This window comes from Tachysurus vachellii, chromosome 12 (genome assembly GCF_030014155.1).
Source record: "Tachysurus vachellii isolate PV-2020 chromosome 12, HZAU_Pvac_v1, whole genome shotgun sequence".
Taxonomy (NCBI): domain Eukaryota; kingdom Metazoa; phylum Chordata; class Actinopteri; order Siluriformes; family Bagridae; genus Tachysurus; species Tachysurus vachellii.
The window spans coordinates 26,141,722-26,162,562 of record NC_083471.1 but is presented as its reverse complement, the minus strand read 5'-3'; the positions used below and the strand labels follow the sequence as shown (position 1 = coordinate 26,162,562).

The following is a 20,841-nucleotide window of genomic DNA, read 5'->3' as shown; positions in this document are numbered from 1 at the left end:
CTGTAGTGTGTGTGCAGTTGTGTGCGCTCGTGCTGGTTATTGTAGAGGGGAAACGGAAACACACAGGACACATAAAGGCACAGACGCTCCGTGCTGGAGAGGATTCACCTCTTACACCTGCGGACTCCATGCGGATCATATGAGCGCTTAAGTAAAAGAACATGTTGGACGGTGCGGTTTCGGTGACCGCGCGCGACGCTCCTCTGCTGCAGAACGTCTGGGACGGGATACGCGAGCGCTCCGGTGTGCGCACGGCGCCGTTGTTGGGCGCGTGCGTGGCTTTCTCGTTTCACGTGCTGTTATCAGCACTTTTCCTCGGTCTCGATGTGCTCGGACCGCGCGTGCCATGGATCACTCGATACAGGATCCACGGAAAGCCGGTCAACCTGCGCGTCTGGTTTTGCTGCCTCGCGCGGATCTCGTGGAAATACGCGCTGTGCGTCCTGCCGTTAAGCGCCTGCATGGGTTACACGGAGACGCGCTTCGGGTTCGCGCAGCACGAGCGCCTGGTGACGGCGACTGCTGCACCGTCGCTGCTCGTCGCGTGCACAGAGTGTTTTTCATGCCTGCTCGTGTTCGACACCTTCTTCTTCTTGGTGCATTACACGGTGCACAGGTGAGACTTTCACGTCTGGGAAGATTCTTTTATTTCTATGAGTTTAAACGCTGTACTTTATCACAATCTGAAAAAAGTGGTAATGTACAAAATATATTAACTTTAAAGCTTACATTTAGGCTCCTTTAAAATATTATTTTAGTTTTTAATTTATTTAGATTGATGTTTGCATCATGTTCAAAACTAAAATAAAATACTTTCTTTTTAGGCTTCTTAGTTTCTGTCCCTGAAAAACAAAAAAGAAAAAAGAAAGATTAAAAATAGAAGAATTTCCCAATATACTTTATTATAATATCATTTCACATCCCAGCTCGTGCTTGTATGAAAACATAATAAATATTAAAGCAGAATTGGACATTTTAACGCTCTCTTTAACATTTGCTCATGTGATCTTCCAGACTCCAGACTTGAACTCTTTCCTTTCACTTATGTAATGTTCAGCAGCCTGTGACTACAACAGCAGATATTTATGTTCCAGAAAGTCATTTTATTCACCAGAATACAGACACGAGTCCTGACACGCACATGTGGGGGATGTGAACACATTTCACTTATTACACAACATTATTTAATCCTCTTAATAGTTATGGAGTGTTTTACAGTAACAGGGATAAAACGGATAAAGTGGATTTCAGGATAACTATCTGCTTTATTCCTCTTCTAGAACATTAATTTACCAACACTTATGTTTTCCTTTTAATTGTATTAAAAATCATCACAGCTTACATTTGATCCAGTTTTAGTAACATTTAAGGAGCAACATCGTAGAAACAACCGGGTTCTTATGCACATTATAGCAGCTATAAACTGTTTCCTTCTCTGTGTCTCAGCCTTTCAATTTTTTTCCTCTAAGACAAAAACACAACTTCTTGTGTTACAGAGAAACCCGAAAAAAAACGTAAACTGTATCCTGAAAACTGGAAAACTGAAAGTTGTGACACTGGCATTACACATTTGAAAAAATCTGTCTGTGTGAAGCATCTGGGGTTCATTTCCCTTTGTTGCTCTAGAGTTTTATAGACTGCTTTAAACTGTTATAGAGGGTTTTAAACTGCTCTAGAAAACTCTCGACTGTTATAAAGTTATAAACTTCAGACTGCTGTAAACTACTATCAGAGCTGCAGTTAGAGAAAGTCAATAAACCTGTTTCTGACCAATCAGATTAGAGAATCTACCATTGTTGTGATTGTTGTGAAACTCCCATTGTTGCTGCTCTGTTCCTCAGAAACCCTTGGCTCTTCAGGATCTTCCATCAGTCTCACCATGTGAACACGCACCCTTTTGCCCTCATGGCTCTGGACTCCAGCATCGTGGAGCTCGTCTCTCAGCAGGTGTTGGCCGTGTGGAGCACCGTGGTGGTGGGCTGCCACCCAGTCAGTGAAATCCTCTTCCACCTCCTCAACATCTGGCTGTCGGTGGAGGACCACTGTGGCTACGACTTCCCCTGGGCTCTACACAGGATTCTGCCCTGCTTCGGAGGGGCTCCGTTCCATCAGGCGCATCATCAGCGTGTTACAGGGAATTACGCACCGTACTTCACACACTGGGACCTCATATTTGGGACAAGGATAAACACGTGAGCGGATGTTTGCTTTAGAAAGAGCTGAAGACTTGCACCGAGATCGTGTCCGTGTGTCTCTCACGGGCGCCACCTACTGGTTTGATGATCTGATGTAGCTTACGTAAAGGTCCCCGAACAGATCAGTGAACGAATCTATATGGTGAAGAGTATAATAGGATTTGAATCGGTGGAGTGAATGGAAATGACCCCGCTAGAGCTTAATGTTATTGCATTTTATGTAACATTTAAGGACGTACTAATGCCACCTGCTGGCCTGGTGTGCTCATTCCAGTCAATTGTGCTGTTTTCACATGGAAGGAAATTGTTTTGTTCTTAATATGAATGGGATTTAAAGGTCAGATATACATTTTTAAAAACTGTGTATACATTTGTGGGCGGAGCCTAACTGTAACACGAGGACTGTTACTGTTTATAAACTCACACATATTCATGTCGTCTGTGTGCCGATCTAATCAGAGTTTGGAAACATCTTAGGTTTTGGAGTTGAACTCCAGCTCCTGTTGTTTCCTTTTTGTGTGTGAAAATAGTGAACCTGGCAACCCAAAATATTGGACTCTGTAGAACAGTCTTCAGAAATGTAGTTGTTATGCTTCCTGTCGCTTAACATACATTGTGAACAGGAAGTATTTTTTTATTACAGTAATGTGCAAAAGTCTTAGCCCCCCTTTCCTAATGCCTTCTGCACTATTGCGTTATATACTGAGCATATATACTGATAATTTTTTTTTATGTTATTCTGCTTACATCACATCTTTCGCTAAAAGATCGTTTATCTATTAACGAACAGCACAGCACTTAATTGTTGGAACGTCACAGAGATGAGTCTTTGTGCACTCAAACATTAGAACATCTTAATAAGACAAAAATAATCGCAGCTTGTTACATCATGTTACAGAGAAACCGCAAAATACAAATCCAAATGTTACAAAATACTGACACTGGAGACTCATTCCATAAACAGTAACAAGTATCAGCAATAAAAATGAAAATATATCCGAACGAGAACCTTGGAAACCTAAAAAATAGAAAATAGAAAATAGAAACCTTGGAAAATAGAAACCTGTCGAACCTGATCCAGGAATTTGACCAATCAGAAACAGGTGGAATCTCCAGATCTCTCGGCAGCTGGGCTTCTTATAAAACCTCCCTAAAAGGTTTAACTGAAACTACTGATATATCCTGAAAGTGAACATCGTCCTGTTAGACAGTGACTTCGTTTAGTTTATCTCTGCTTTCTGCTTTTCATAAACGTCAGATTGTTGAAGGCTTTTTATTTAGCGATCACAGAAAACTCCTCTGTGTGTCCTCTGTATGTATAATAAGAACAGGAAGTCCTTATACGGTCATAGTTTTCTACTATAATGCATCATTTACTTTTTTTTTTAAAGTTTAAAGAGTTAAAATATCCTGGGACATTATTAAAGAAGTGTGTGGAGAAAAAAATGAAATGTGAAGATGTAAAAACGATAACGATCCTGATGTGAATGAAAGGCTGAAATCGGCCGGACGCATCAATATGAACCCTTTTATTGCACAAATTTATGGTTGTTCACATGTTGTTTATTACTTACTATGACATAAAACATACATTTTTGTATAATTTGCTTATTTTAAACAGTAAATGGATCACCTGTGTGTATGAAATAAAATAAAGTCATTTGATCAAAGAGTAAATTTGATGAACAAAATAATAAAAAAATGTCATTTTTATATTTTATCTGTAGTTTAGCACTGCGCCAAGATATAGTTGATTTCAAAGGTATAAAAAAATAAAAATTCAGAGACATGAGACAAACAGCAAGCTGTGGGGTCCAAGCACTCGTCAGGACTATTGCCCTTAGTGGCTTGTTCACGTAAAGAACAATAAACACCACACATGAACATAATTATCTAGAATTGGGCTCACAGGTTCAGTGCTAGATCTATCTCACAACCTTGGAGTAATCCTGGACCATATAAAACTGTTTAAGCAAATTTGGTTCGAAGCATGAATTCTAGGGGTTTGAGTTAAACTAGCTTCACCTGCTTAGCATTGATTGACATGTGGAAGCAGTATGATGGACAAATCACAACATGGCTGTTAATGAGGTTCACTTGGTTAGTTTGAAAATATTGGCTGAAAGTCCCGCCCCTTGGGATGCCAATCGTAGTTATAGATAGATAGATAGATAGATAGATAGATAGATAGATAGATAGATAGATAGATAGATATGGCAGACTTTGTTTAGACTCATGGTTCAGTAGTTCCTGGTTGTAAATAAGTGTTTTTCTAGATTATGGCTGAATCAGAAGTGTGTCAGCAGGATGAGTAAACGCTGGAGAATGTTTTCACTCACTTTAACACTCATCATGTCTTTATCACAGCTTTCAGAGCAGGAAATGCTCAAACATGTGGGATGTCAAACCCTGTGAACCAATTCATTGGAGAAAGAATTCAGAGTCGAAACTTGTTATGGAAAAAAAATGTATGTATCAGTCTAGAACTTCTAATTATCCACAGAAGCCCTGAGGAACCAGGTGTTCGAGTTGGAACGATTGAAGGTAATGAGACTAGTTTGTCCCTCTGGACAAATGTTCTTTAAATGTTCTATGTAGAATCTTACAAGATGGTTCTGTTCAAAAGAAAACAAAGTTTCCTAAATATAAAACCAAATATTTTTTTAAGCCTCTCTCTGGGGGAGACCCTCATAATAAATATGTTCTTCCTGGACCAGAACCCATCAATCCTGTAGGAGTAGGAGATCATGTTTATATGTGTGTTTCTACTGAAATTAGGTCGATATGTTAAACAGTGAAATAATCACACGATGAGCTCATTGTTAATCACAATTCTGATTTATTCCCTTCACAATGAAGAGCTTTACACATTAGAAGTGACCTCTTGAGCTGAGGTTAAAGCACAGCAGATGTCTTCTGTTTCATTATCAGTTCTGGAGTTTTCATTGTGGAGTCAGATCCAGGAGAATCATCATCTGAATCCATATTCCAGCAGCTCTGTGTTATGTTGTTCAGTAGGAGTCTCAGTTCAGGTCCATGTTTAGGTTTAGTTTAGGCAGACACCATTATCCAGAGTGACAAACGTTTTGTAATTGATGGACCTGGGCTTTAAACTCACAACCTTCTGATCTTAACCAATGAGCTTCCACATCCCCCTTAGCAACAGCATCAGTGTTTATTACAGATTATAACACGACCTGCGTAAAGATTATTTTAAATATCTATCAGGGGCTGATACTGAACTGAACACTTCATCTCATCGTCTCTTATGGATCATTTTTTAATCACATTGAGACATGTAACTCCTTATATAAAGCCGAATTCTCCAGTGAGGTCATCTGTGTCTGGAGGCGGACACACACACACACACACTCCAGACACACACACACACACACACACACACAGTTTGCTTTAGATTTTATTTATTATCCACACTGCCATGTGTGAACAACGACACTGTTACCCTGCAGTGACATTCCCTTTATATTCAGACATTCCTTGAATCTCATGCACAGGAGAGAGATCTAAGCTCTGATTACATCACTTAACTTGAAATGGTGTGTTAGTGAGAAGAAACATTCACGCCTGGGTGACATTTAGTCCGGCAGTTTATGATGTACAGAGAGAGAGAAGACGGTCAAGGCCATATGAGCCGTGTCTAAACCCTGATCCACACGAGCTGCTCAGTTCAGAGAGAGAACACTGTTTATGTGGGTCCTAGGACAAGTTCTCCTACAGGATTCACTCTGAGGACAAGTTCTCCTACAGGATTCACTCTGAGGACAAGTTCTCCTACAGGATTCACTCTGAGGACAAGTTCTCCTACAGGATTCACTCTGAGGACAAGTTCTCCTACAGGATTCACTCTGAGGACAAGTTCTCCTACAGGATTCACTCTGAGGACAAGTTCTCCTACAGGATTCACTCTGAGGACAAGTTCTCCTACAGGATTCACTCTGAGGACAAGTTCTCCTACAGGATTCACTCTGAGGACATGTAGGAGGAATTGTGTTGTTTTACATTTGCTGTGTATCTGAGTATCTTTCTGCTTTCGTGGGTTTCCGGTTGAACAGAATCCTGGGTTGTTGTCGTGTGAGGTTTCACACTGCTCCTATTTTACACAGGACACCGAATCCTTGCTCTTCGTTATCTTACCTTTCTCTCTCTACATTCCTAAACCATGGTTTAACTTTCTTCTTATTTGCATATTTGCATATCAACAACCCTGACTGCATAAATAACAGCTTGTCTTACATTTTTACATCAGTGCCACATTCACATGCATGTACTTTGAGCCTCTGAGGTTGACAGATTGTTTTTCAGTGGAGTCGCGGATCTTCAATAGCATCTAGACCTGTGTTGCTCATTCTGGGCTCCGTGGACCCCTTGTGGTTTGTGGTGTAATTACAGGGGATCTGAGGGATTGTTTATAAAGTTATATTTAATATATGCGTATAAATAAGTTGTCAAGCAGACAACAAAGACCCAGTTAAACAAATTAGACAGAAATATTATTCATCTATTTACTGAGGAAAACTCCAAGAGAACTCCAAGTAAATGTTTCTGGTAACTGTTGGAGGAGTTTTGTCCCATTCATCAGTACAGAACACCTTCAAATCCAAGATGTTGGTGAGTTTCCTCACATGATCTGCTCTAACCACATACGGAACGGATTAAACCCACGACACAGACTTGGCCATTCGAAAACATGAACTTTTATCTCTTCTAAACATAAAACTTTGGTAGAATGGTTTAGGGTGAAATGTGTTCCTGTGGTTAGGGTTGTGGTCTTGCTCCACGATCCATGTTTTCTGGAGATTCAGTTTATTTTTCTTTAGAATTTTCTGGTATCATTTAGAATTCATTGTTCCATCAATGGCCCAGATGCAGCAAGCCAGGCCCAAACCTTGATACTACCACCACCGTGTTTCACAGATAGAATACATTTCTTATTCTGGAGTGTTTTCCAAGCATCTCCAAACATAACACTTCTCCTTTCAACCAAAAAGTTCTATTTTGTTCTACATCCGCAAAACATTGTTCCAGCAAACTTATGGCTGTCAGCAACCTTCTGTCTTGTCTGTCTGATCTCAAAAATTTGTAGATGTGCAGTGATGGTCTTCTTGGCGAGCAGGAGCTTTCTCCTCAAGGTTTGTGAGGTTTTGTAGGATGTTGTAACTGTAACACATCCAAGTGTTTGATGTAACCTTATAAACATGTTATAAACACATGTTGCTTTTATTTCAGTGGAAGTTTATTCCTTGCTTTAGGACGTAAGGCATTTTTATTAGCTTCTTGCTGTACAGTTCAAGGCCAAGTGGCTTTGATGGATCTTCTCAGGAGGTTCAGGTCTGTTTTCTTTCATTCACCCTGAAAACCACATAAAGGTTTAAGAACATGTCTAACTATGATACAGGATTCATTTCACAGATGCACATCTGTTTTGAATGATATTTCCTATAGATCTTGAAACAAAGGAAAAATTCCATTCAATCTACGAACATCTGTCTCTAATAAACACCACAATCTGTTTAATTTGAACATTCTATTTTGACGGTAATCAGACTCAGTAATCAGCCACATCCTTATTAAGAGTGCTGACTGTTTGCAGTGGGGTCTGACAGTGAGCTCAGGGGTAAAGTTATTTCTCAACAATTCCACTGGGGGTCATAGCGGTAGTGTTTTTCCTCCATTGCACAAGAGTTGAAAAAGTTAAATCAAACACACTGGACATAACCATGAAGCATAACTATGGTGTTGGCGGAAGCCATCTTTAAACATTGTATTATCCTTTCCACTTTTACACGGAGGCAAAAGCTAAACACCTGATAAACAAATCTGTTGTGTAGATAATAATAATAATAATAATAATAATAATACATGCACAAATCTCCTATAGATACTTTCAATTTCAGCTACTTTACTTCACTCCTACAGCCCTGTACAAACACTCTCACTCACGCATTTTCTACCGCTTATCCGAACTACCTCGGGTCACGGGGAGCCTGTGCCTATCTCAGGCGTCATCGGGTATCAAGGCAGGATACACCCTGGACGGAGTGCCAACCCATCGCAGGGCACACACACACTCATTCACTCACGCAATCACACACTACGGACAATTTTCCAGAGATGCCAATCAACCTACCATGCATGTCTTTGGAACATGCAAACTCCACACACACAAGGTGGAGGCGGGAATCGAACCCCCAACCCTGGAGGTGTGGTGCAAACGTGCTAACCACTAAGCCACCGTGCCCCCCCTGTACAAACACTAACTATTAAAATTATGATAAACTATTAACCATTAAAACTTTACTGGTACTTTACTAATATAGTAGAATTACAAAAGTAAAGAAGATAGAAATAAACATGTAAAACAAACAGGCAAAATTTGGTGGTGATGACAGCTGTGTTGGTGTTGTTCGCAGTGCTGATGTTTGTTGTTGATAGTGGTGGTGTTGGGTTGTGGTGTTATTGGTGGTGGTATTGATGGTGTTGTTGGTGTTGTGTTGTGTTGTCATTGGTGGTGTTGGTGGTGTTGTGGTTTTATTGTAGTGGTATTGATGGTCGTAATGTTGGTGGTTTTATTTATGGTGTTGTTTGTAGTGGTGTTGTGTTATTGGTGTTATTGATAGTGGTAGTGTTATGGTGTTATTGGTGTTGTCTGTGGTATTGAGGGTGTTGTTGATAGTGGTGGTGTTGAGTGATGGTGGTTTTGAAGGTGTTGTTGATAGTGGGGGTGTTATTGATGATGATAGTGGTGGTGTGGATGTTGTTGGTGATAATGGTGGGCTGTTATTAGTGTTGTTGGTGGTGATGGTATTGATGGTGTTGGGTGGTGTTATTGGGTGGTTTTGGTGTTATTGATGGTGTTGTTGTTGGTGGTGGTGGAATTTATTGTGTTTTTGTTGGCGGTTTTGTGGTGTTATTGGTGGTGTATTGATGGTGTTGTTGGTGTTGTGTTGTCATTGGTGGTGGTGTGGTTTTATTGGTGGTGGTATTGATGGTCGTAATGTTGGTGGTGTTGTAATTTTATTGGTGTTGGTGGTTTTATTTATGGTGTTGTTTGTAGTGGTGTTGTGTTATTGGTGTTATTGATAGTGGAAGTGTTATGGTGTTATTGGTGTTGTTGCTGGTATTGAGGGTGTTGTTGATAGTGGTGGTGTTGAGTGATAGTGGTTTTGAAGGTGTTGTTGATAGTGGGGGTGTTATTGATGATGTTGATAGTGGTGGTGTTGTTGGTGTTGTTGATAGTGGTGGTGTAGATGTTGTTGTTGGTGATAATGGTGGGGTGTTATTGGTGGTATTGATGGTGTTGGGTGGTGGTAGTGTTATTGATAGTGTTGGGTGGTGGTGGTGTTATTAAGGATGTTGATAGTGGTGGTGTTATTGATGGTGTTGTTGATAGTGGTGGTGTTATTGATGGTGTTGTTGATAGTGGTGGTGTTGTGGTGTTATTGGTGTTGTTAGTTGTATTGATGTTATTGGTGATGATGGTGGGCTGTTATTAGTGTTGTTGTTGGTGGTTGTATTGATGGTGTTGGGTGGTGTTGTTGGTGGTATTGATGTTGTTAGTGGTATTGATGTTATTGGTGATGATGGTGGGCTGTTAGTGTTGTTGGTGGGGGTATTGATGGTGTTGGGTGGTGTTGCTGGGTGGTGATGGTGTTTTTGATAGTGGTGGTGTTGGTGTCAGTATTATTGATTGTTTATTATTGAATATCAGTGCTGTTAAAATTTACTAAATCAACACAGTTTTGTGTTTTTCATCTGTACTACTGATGTTTTACAGAATTCTAATCCAGCGTTCTCAGTGCAGGACTGACTGCGTGAGGTTTAACACTCCTGATTCAGCAGTCCTTCATGCGTCTTTGCTGTTATTTGGTTTTTCTTGGCTGAAGCTTTTTGCAGTTTAACCAAAATGAATCAAAACCAGAAATACCCAGATCAGTGCCAGAAATCCAGACCTTACCCACATAGCGACTGTTTTTACTTTAACTCTTAACATGAAATCCCCAGAGCGAAATGTCCATAGTTACAGTTTATTGTTATTTCATCTAAAATCCCCCATGGAGATGTGTGATGTCAATGTGGTCAAGATACAAGCTTCAAGTCCCAGGAGCTAATAGAAATGTTCCAGCAAATGAGTCAGATTCTTTATAATAGTAAACACTGCAAACCTTCAGAGATTGTATGAGGTTTCAAAATGTTTCAAAATTCTACACTAACAGCAAGAAAATGTTTTCACATCAGAACATGACGAGTTCAGCTGAAAGTGCAGGAAGTGCGCCCCCTGGTGGCTGGCTGATGTCAAGCTTTATTTATTTATCAACACAGAGTCCATTCTGTTGAAGTTTGAGTGTTTGCAGTTTGAGTTCTTGCTAAAAGCTGGATATGTTTGGTGACTATGTTTTTTTTTCCAGTAAACAGGTCATTGTTTTAATGACAGTAATGAAGTTAGCAGCCACTTAAAATGTGTAACACTAAAAATTATATAATTCAATCCAATTCAAATTCATATTTATTTGTTTAGCGCTTTTTACAATTGACATTGTCTCATTGTCTCAAAAAACATAAACATGGGAACAAAAGGTTATTATAAAGAATAATATAAAGATTAATATAATACAAAATACAAGATTAATATTAGATATATTTAAATGTGTTTGTATTTATCCCCAATGAACAAGTCTGAGGTGACTCAGGTGACTGTGGGGAGGAAAAACTCCATTAGATGGTAAAGGAAGGAACCTTGAGAGGAACCAGACTCAAAGGGGAACCTCATCCTCATCTGGGTGACACTGGGGGTGTGATTATAAATATACAGTCTGATAAATGTTGTAGTGATGAGGAGGTTCTTGTCCTCAAAGACCACATGGAGTTGCATCTTCTCTTTAGTATAGCAGAGTCCAACTGGAGCTGGAACATCTCTAGATGCCTCAGGATCCTCACAGAGTCGGCCTCATCTCAGTGGAGGTCCAAAATCTTCTAGGCACTGAAGACAATTGGAGCTGGTACAATCAGGTTTAAATAAGTAGGCAAATCACAATTATTAGTCACAAAAATTTTTTTTTAAAGACTTTTATTGAATTTACAAGATTATAAAAAACAAAATATCTTGGAAAAAGAGTGATTAATACAATTAAAAAAATATTTACTATTTTAAAGTTTAAAAAATTACAAAATGTTAACTTTTAATATTCCAGTGTTACATCAGCTTAAAAAATGTCATTAAAAAGCTACAGGAAGGAAATGTCTCTGAAAAACATATTTTAGCTTTTATTTTATTTTATTAAATATAAATGCACCAAACTTTTCATTATTTCCTCTGGCTTTGGTTTGTATTCCTCGGAATTCTGTAGAACCAGTCGGATTTGCAGCAGCGTGCTTCCTGTTTACGCTGTTGATTGTTACGGGGAGTAAAACATAAACGTTCATTTCCAATCTGAGACACAGACATAGTCAATGCGGCCCAATGAGATGCTAATTCAGCTCAGGTTTAAGGTGAAAAACAGAGCTGTATCTGATCAGCATATCAGTCGTAGTGTGCGATGTGTATCTGTTTATTTTAGAATAAAGCTTTTTAGTGAGTAAATAGCAGCGGGCCCAGAATTGAGTCTTGAGGAACTCCGTGTGATATAACACATATACGACAAGGACTGAAACATCTCACAGTAAAATTTGTACTTCTAATGTGTGTGTGTGTGTGTGTTTTATTTATGGAGTTTTATGTAACCACCAGACATTTCAGGGTGAAAAACCTGCTGGTATTTTGTTTTAATTAAAGTGAAGATACTCGTACTTACTTACACATTTATATGTTACTTAAATTAATTAACAATAAAGAAAACTGTTAGCATGACACTTCTCTAGTACCTTTACCTTAAATACTGTGAGGACGCTAGTTCAGTGCTTCTTCCCAGCGAGAAAACCGAGACAAGAGATTACTAATATGAGATGAGTGGAAAGGGGCGGGGCTTCCAGAGGCTGTTAGGTATAAATCAGGGGGAAAAATAACTGTCAATCATTTCATTACATTGGCTAATATTTATTAAGGTGTGTATACTGATTGTTAGGGACGTGAAGGTTTAACTGCTTGAGAAAGACGTGAGGGTTTAACTGCTTTTGAGGGACGTAGTGAATCTCGTATCGATCTCGTATTAATATGTGTTGTTTTGCTGAATCACTTCCATTGAGTTTGGTATGTAGGACACACTTCTGAAGTCTGTCCTTAGTGTGTATGTGTGTAAACGTGTGTCCACTGGCTCAGGAGAGCCTTCCTGCAGTCCCACACGTAGCCCACTGTACTCTCTGGTAATGACCGCATGCCCTCATGACGTCTCTGTCAACGCCTGTGTCCTCTATCTCTCCGCTCATCACTCCTTCTCTTTATCTCTTGCATCACTGCATCCCGTGCTGAGCTGAATGGGCTCGAGGAGCCGTGGACCTCCAGCCAGAACTCCCTCCTGCTTCATTAAAGGCAATTACAGCATATCCGCAATGTAAATAATCAGGTTGCAGCAGCAGGAGCTCCACCTCCATTTGGCATTGTTAAAGGTTTACTCAGTACAGCTCTTTTTCGATATTTATTTATTTATTTATTTATTTATTTATCTATCACATCAGAGCCACAGTGAAAGTCTGTCTCTCTGCACCGTTGAAGAAAAATCTATTTCTCACAGCCAACAAATTACTTTGATAAATATTTCTTATGAATGTTTATTAGCCTAAGGTATGTGTGGAGCTTTAAATCTTTTTTATGCTTTCAAACATGATTTGAGATCTCTCATGGTGTAAGGATACAGAAAAAAAAACAGGTTTGAAGTGCAAAGTAACTGGAATGACTTTTGTTCCAGTGTTGGAACGTTGACTAAAACTCCATATAAAAAAGTTTTCACTGAGACTTGTTTGTTTCTCCTGCTTTTATTTTGAATTTAACAATTTTAAAGCTTTTTAATGTATTATTTTCTTTTGCTATATGAAAAGTCTCATCCAGGAGTGTGTTTGATCTGACAAGTGTGGGGTTTGTCAAGTGTACACTGAGATTTACTCACTTATTTATTTATTTATTTATTTATTTATTTATTTATTTATCATGAACTTCTTTTCATTTTCTTGTATGAGGTTTGAGAGACGATCAGAAGTGTGAACGTGGAGGTACAGGTGCATTGTGGGAAGTGGAGTGGAATTAAATTCAGATAGCGGCGAGTTGGAGGGATGCAAAAGGAATCAAGATAAAACGATTGGTGTTTATTAGTTTATTAGTGGGATCAGTGTATAATCTGAACTAAATCCAGTGATGTTTGTGTACTGTATGGATACAGAATAAACAAATCCTAAATTATAGTTTATATTCTGTATTAAAGAGCAGGTTTGATGGAGTAAGTTAAAGGTGAAGTCTTCATTAGTTGGTGATTAGTATTTCATTTGTCAGTGCAGGATTATTCGCGTAGTCTTATTGTAAAGTTTTAGCAAAAAATCTCCATGAACGTTTCTGGTTAGAGCCGGGCAGCTCCTCCGGGATGGAGAGAGATCAGATCTGAGGGTGGATGTGGTGTTGGGATGGACGATGGACTGATAAACAGTCAGGCCATGCGCATGAAGATGAGGCAAGCTTCATTGAAGTTTTTATATACACACCGGTCCCTGGGAATCTTATGACTAATGACTTACTAGTCAGTAATTTCCTTCTAAAATGTATCATCTGATAGTCTTATTCCACTAGCATAAACGTCTGGGCCGCAGAGAGTGTTTTTACCCTGACTAGCGTTGTGTTAGGCAGCACGAGTGAGTGGGAATCGATAACGAACTTATCATCTTTGGTATCATATATACTTGCTCCCAACTTCCCATTTCAACAGAGCTGCAGGGTTTTTGTTCGAGACTCTAAACACTGTCCAGATGTGATTTTTTTTTTAAAGAAGATTTGTAAATAGCTCATTAATGAGAAAAGCTCAGAGAGGCTTCAGGAGGAGTTTGAAGATTCAGAGTGCATGAACCCCAGAATGCTGTATTTAGCTTTTCACATGATTTGGCTAAACATCCCGAAACTGCAGTTATTTTATACAGCGTGAGTACAGAACAGAGTAAAACTGAAGCTAAGATAGAGAAGAGAAGTGTGTCAGCTGGATTACGATTAAAGAGTGACTGGAGCTCCATTATCAATACGGCATTAGTACGTTCTAGTTCTGTTAACATCACAATAAATAATAACACCTACATGCCATCTCAAGCGTAATCATTTACTGATAGACGGATGTTCTTCTGCTCCAGGGTTGGGGATTCGATTCCCGCCTCCACCTTGTGTGTGTGGAGTTTGCATGTTCTCCCCGTGCCTTGGGGGTTTCCTCCGGGTACTCCGGTTTCCTCCCCCGGTCCAAAGACATGCATGGTAGGTTGATTGGCATCTCTGGAAAATTGTCTGTAGTGTGTGATTGTGTGAGTGAATGAGAGTGTGTGTGTGTGTGCCCTGTGATGGGTTGGCACTCCGTCCAGGGTGTATCCTGCCTTGATGCCCGATGACGCCTGAGATAGGTAGTTCGGCTAAGTGGTAGAAAATGAATGAATGAATGAATGTGGTGCTGCTATTGGAAAATAATCAACCTCTGACAGTCACAAAGCACTGACACTGGAGACTCCTTCCATCAATGTTCCAACAACATAACCTTACAAAACCTTATTGTTACTATAGAAACAAGTACGAGTGCAGAGCTTTGATTCATTCAGAAAATGAATCAACCTTCTGACCAATCACAACCCAGAATAGGTGACATTTTACTCCACACTAGTCTGTATGCTAGTAGAAAGACCTTGTGGGTTTGTCTTGTCGTGTCCATGTTGTTGTTGTTGTGTATTCGTGTTTTATTAAACACTCCTTAACAAAAAATTCTTCATTTCTGCATCCAATCTCACCTCCTTAATGTTTCCTGTAAATCGGGATTCCACAAGTTGGTTTCCACAAAACAGATTCCAGTAAATCTCATGGTTTTGATGTGGTTTTACAAACACGTCACTACAAACTGGGGATGATTTCATCAGCACTTATTCACAGTTTTATGCGTATTGAGGACAATTCTTTGAGTGAGTGAGGAAAGTCTGACCTGCTGTTTTATTTCTCTGAAAAAGTGTTTAAGAGTAAAACATGAAGAAAACATTCTGTAATTTGGACAAACATAAGATTTTTCTGGCTGGTTAAATATTAAATAAGCATTTTTGGAAGGAATGTTTTTATTTAATAATCTAATTACTTTAACAATCTTATTTCCAGAACATAACTAGCTAATTTACAAAACATTAATTTGATGAGGTTTTACATTTTTTTTTAGCTCATTTGACAAATTTAAAGTTTATTTAGCATTAGATTTTGTGGCAAATTTTGAAGAAAATATAGATTTTTATGCACATTTACATAAAATTAAAATGTTAAAAGTACGATTTTTATCTTGCAATTAAGTACGAAATGCATATTTGCGTATGAAAAGAGTATGAAAACCCCTACAACGTTATAATTTAAATTATAATCGATTAAACTCATAGACCACAGTGTTCCTCAGAGATATGTGGTCATTATCTTACACAACTTTCACATGGCTGTGGATTTGTTTGACACGTGTAAATGATGGCCTCAGACCAGATAGCTGTGATTCTGAATGAAAAGTTAAAAGTTATGAATTACTCCCCTTCCATGCTGAGTATAAATAAAGAGCTCTGGACATGTCATGTCTAAAAATAGCTGGTGTTTTAGAGTGGTCAATGTGAGAGTGTGAGTTCACGACGATCTGTACAGAATCTGCACAAGTGACAGCTATAAAATGAACATGCTAAGACTGGTGTCTGGGTGAAAGAAGAAATGTTACAGAATTAGCGAAGCAGAATCCTTTCTTCAGATCTGAAGAAGCACGTGGTTTATTCAGCACAAGCTCGAATCTTTTGTACATATAGAATGTTTTTTATTTACATATATTGCTATACATACTTACATAAATGACACAATAAAAATTAATAAATTAATTTTCAATAAATAGGCTTTTTTACATAAAGCAGCAGTATGGAAGACCATATTTCAGGAGCTCAGTGATGGTAAAGTTAGCAGAAACCGTTTTTTGCGCAATCGATGGTCAGCCGTCTTTGTAGCTCAATAGAAGTCAATGGAAAGTCTGCTTTTATCACGGTGGTGTTAAAGAGATGCAAAATTGAGTGAAATCTTTTAACAGAGTGGACAATAAGCAACACTTATGTCCTGATTAATTCAACACTTCGAAATAATTGAATAGCAGTGAGTGGAACTGGTGTTGCTGGTTAGCATACGATGTTAAATAGATGTTAGCTATACATGTGTAGGTGCACTGGTTTCTTTAAAGGTTTTCTTTCATATACCGTATCAAGGCTTTTTTTGTGAAGGAATTTGATGGGGCAGTGTACAGTTAGAGAAAGGTACCAAACTGTACCATGGCTTGTCAATGCATTGGGACCCCAAGGCTAAATTTCTAAATGTAGAATATATTTAGATCTAATTTAAGGTACAGCGATGGTACTTAAGGTATATATACCTGTATATACAGATCCCTTAAATAAATGGAAGTACTAAAGGTATTGTGTTTTAAAGGTATACTGTATTTAGTAACCGTAATACATTTTAAGTTATTCGATTTTGCCAAGTGACAGGTACATATTAAAAGTACCACAGCCATACCCTTGGAGTTCGCCACCTCACCGTTCAGTTAAGAATTGTTTTTCTATAATAGCAAGAATGGAATGTGAACCAGTGTCCACAGACAATAATTCCTTCACGGGTGAGGGAGTTGAAATAACAGCCTGGTGGATTCTTGACAGATGTAGTTTGAAATGGATCCTTGCATGTTTTTCAACCGCAACACCTTCTTATCATGGACTGCTCAAAGCCTGGGAGCTTAGCTCTCAAGGCATGCAAGGCAACATAGTGTAGATAACCCCATAACCTCTACCCTTCTACCTCACAACCACCAGAACTCATATGATGCAGTCTTCTGTGCCTCGGACATTGGAAAAAGCCTTCAACTTCCCCATCTGTTTTTCTGCTCCTTTCTTAGACCTGATAGAACAGTTGCAGATCCAAAGTTGCTTTGCAAACTACATAGTGTTGAGGTAAGGTATAGGATGCAAACAATTAAAAGAAGCAGAACATAAATAGAATTTTAAAATACATAAATCTGTCTGACCATGTGCGCATTAAACAGAAGATTGTCCTTGGAACTTAGCTTAGGCATCTAAATAGCGATTGCTGTCTGATACCTGGACAAGGTCCATCCATTTTGCATGTCCAAAATGTCCAGAGGGTGTCCATGCAAAACAAAAACAGGAATACCGCTCATTTTTTTCTCTTTGACCGGTAGAACATCTCACGCTAGATCATTCTGGTTAGTTTCACACATTTCCGTTCCTCAAAGACTTCCCAGATAACCATATTGCTTTGCCTTGGATGGCCATTATCAAATGCTTTCAGTTATGCAGGAAGCTGTGTATTGACACAGGGCAGAGAAGGATGTAGATAGAATGCTACAGAGACTGGATACTGGCGGTTTCCACAAGCCTCGACATAGTGGCCTTACATGGTTTTTTCCCTTAGAGTTCACAGGCCCTCCAAAACTAGTGTTAATTAAAAGAACTTTGTTGTCATAAAATGGAGTTGCCATCAAAAAGGTCAGGAGTGTATCTTTGGTTTGAGTAGTTAAGGTCACACCCAGAAAACGTCAAAATACAATGCAACACCCCGACATCTTTCTGACTGTGGCTGTAGTCATCTTGAGGATGTTTATTTAGTGGTTTGCTGTATTGATTTTCCATCTTTTACTTGAAGTTAACCGTTGGCAGTCTCCATACAAAAGCACTAAATCTAATCTTCTTTTTTGAATTATTTCTTTTCTGCTGTCACTTTTGAAAAAGTTAAATATGATAAGATCACCAGATCTTAAAGGTTCTTGATGTTAAGAACAGCCCCTTTACAGTGGGACTTCTTATGTCTTGATTTCATCATGTTTACCTGGAACTACAGTCTCTTTTCCTACAAGACATAGAAATGTCTTTATTTCTCAGTGTCCTTTACCAAAACTTACAAATTCCCCACCAAATTCTTTGAGGACTATCTGCAACCACATTCTGCCACCACCATGCCTTCAAACTTGTACTGGTAGGTGACCACACCTGCATCATCCAGATAGAGAAGTGAAATGGGGTCAAGTTTTGTGGGGACACAGCAAGCTCTGGAAACAGTCTTTGGGCTTTTAAGGCTGATCAGTGTCTGCACAATGGCATGCTTGGTTGGAGTGACATGTTTGGTTAGGGGGTAAGTACAGACTCCCGTGCATTCATACGCCTCATAACCCTGAGGTTCTAAGATCCAAGAGTCCCATCCAATGTCCTTAAAATCAACATATAGGGAACTTTTCTTGCACTGGTTGCCCTTTGCATTCCTTCGAATCCTGGCGGCTGTGTCATAAATGAGGTTGGAGCGCATCTGGAGGAGAGCTTCTTCATCTGGTTCCGATTCTTTGCTATGTCCTTCTTGTCTCATACTCCCTAGATCCCCCCAGAGATCCATGAGTTCCATGTCCAAGTTGTCGTTCTGACCTGTCCCAGGCATTTCATGCTTGATCATTTCATTTAACTCCTGTTTTTCTCCTCTGTGATCTGTACTTTGGTCATTGGAGAAAACAATTATCAGAGGTTTGTGCCTTTCTTCTGTACTTGTATCAATTTCCATGTCCCCACCTGTTGCAGGACCTTCAAACTCTGACCCATTCTGTGAGTTTAAACTTGCAATGTGAACCTCCAGTCTGTGGGTGTTACCAGAGTTGGACCTGCGCCAGTCTTGCATGGCAACAGTCATGTCAAAAGTCTCCCAGCCATTGTCCATGCCATAAACCTGCCGTGATGCCAATTCCACTAGCTGCACCTGTTCCTCTTCTCCGTCTTCAATCCAGCTGTCATTCCGCTGAACCACCTCATATACAGTCACTGTCCGGTCAACGCCAGCATACAGCTGCCTGTCAATTTGGACAAGGGTGTAGAGACGGAGCTCTGCAGCCATCACCCGCTCATGATTTGGGATGGAAATGTTGAAAAGGAGGGGGTGTCGCCTCACACCTTCGGGACCCATGTCACTTGGGGTGGACTCTAAGGAAGGAAGTAATAATAGCTTTTATGCATGCGCCATACCAGATTTAGGGACACAGTTCATACATAACCGAACCACTGCACAAAAACAAATGAACAAAACCATGAGAAATAATAATGGCTTTGGGTGCGGTCAGCTTCTACACCACTGAATTGGTCCCAGAATTAAGGATTTATATTGTGGCAAAAATGTTTCATCAAAACTCAGTAATATTTCAGTAAAGGAAAAAAGAGCTAAAGGCTTTACCAAACCAAATACAACACCCTTACCTTCATTTTTGAAGCTGCGTACAATGTTTGCAGATGGCATGGATGTTCTGTCATTAGCAAATCGGTTATACAATTCCAGCATGTATTCCGGAGGCTGTACTCGGGGTGCCCCAGGCTGTACGGGGGGTCCATGTCCTGACAGGTTGAAGGTCCTGAGGAACTGTCCCCGCAGGGTCTCTAGCAGATTTTGCATATCTACCTCACTGTCCTGCTCTAGAAGAGAAGGATCCACAACCCCTCCACGGCCATCGTCAAACCCAGGAGCAGTTCGGTGCCTCTCTGGGGAACTGATAGGACTTGCATTCCCTGACAAAATCGCTGAAATGATCAGGAGGAAAGAGAGGCAGTGCATGGAGGTGGTCGAGCAACCTTTAACACCAGCCATGGTTAGGAGTAAAGGAACATGAATCAGCTGGAATCACTTTCCAATATGGAGAAAGTTTCATGCAAATAGGGAATGAAATTGATAGATTTCCTCGCTAGATCCTCGAAAGAAGAACACTAAAATCCAAGCTTTTTTAAGAGGTTCCTGGTTTTAGCAAGATGAGTTGTTTCTTGGTGTTGATCTGGTAAATCTGTCCTTTCCTACATGTAGAGGGACAATGTTTGCTGTTTTGTAGTGCACCTATTCCAGATTTCAGGTTTTTATTGCTCCTAACATCGATGTGGCTCTGTTGTCTGCAGGCTTTGGTTTGAAGGACTGCTTCATTGAGTTTCACTGTGGCATCTCTTTTCTTCCTCTGTTTTCCTCTCTCTCACTCCCTATCTCTTGCTTTCTCTTGGCCCCTTATCTATAAGCTGGGAAGCTCTGCATTTTCACTGCTGATGGTCCCACTGTGTGTGCGTGTGTGTGTGTGTATGTGCCGTTATCTACTTTCTTTCCTTAATGAGGACTTTGTAAACATTGTTCTGATACCAGAAAAACTGGGTTTTTTTGTTTGGGTGGGTGAGTCAGGGAAGAGACTTGAGCCTACTCTTTATTTTTTTTCCTGGTGGTGTTGTTCCAGTGATGAACCACCATTTCATTGACCATTTCTTTCAGACAACTTCTTGTTGTTATTTTCTCTGAATTTAAATGAAATGAGGTGTGAGGAATGTCTGCTTTGTTATCGCTGTACGGTGTAAGGATAATAAGTGTGTATACAAGTCAGCTGAACACGAACAGAATGAAGAAGACTCAAACTTCACAGTCGGTTTGACAACACTGACTGACACCGACTCA

General features: G+C 39.7%; 2 protein-coding genes across 2 annotated transcripts; one reads left to right on the top strand and one right to left on the bottom strand.

The window, feature by feature from the left end:
• On the top strand, nt 1-3,824 carry ch25hl3 (cholesterol 25-hydroxylase like 3). Its single transcript, XM_060884289.1, has 2 exons — nt 1-616; nt 1,842-3,824. Exons 1-2 carry the CDS (start codon nt 162-164, stop codon nt 2,194-2,196), a joined length of 810 nt encoding a protein of 269 aa, XP_060740272.1. The 5' UTR covers nt 1-161; the 3' UTR covers nt 2,197-3,824.
• A 12,301-nt stretch (nt 3,825-16,125) lies between these two features.
• On the bottom strand, nt 16,126-20,466 carry bmp10 (bone morphogenetic protein 10). The gene is made up of 2 exons (XM_060884076.1): nt 19,620-20,466; nt 16,126-19,349 (listed from the first exon to the last, which is right to left on the bottom strand). Exons 1-2 carry the CDS (start codon nt 20,002-20,004, stop codon nt 18,316-18,318), a joined length of 1,419 nt encoding a protein of 472 aa, XP_060740059.1. The 5' UTR covers nt 20,005-20,466; the 3' UTR covers nt 16,126-18,315.
• Nucleotides 20,467-20,841: the final 375 nt, after the last annotated feature.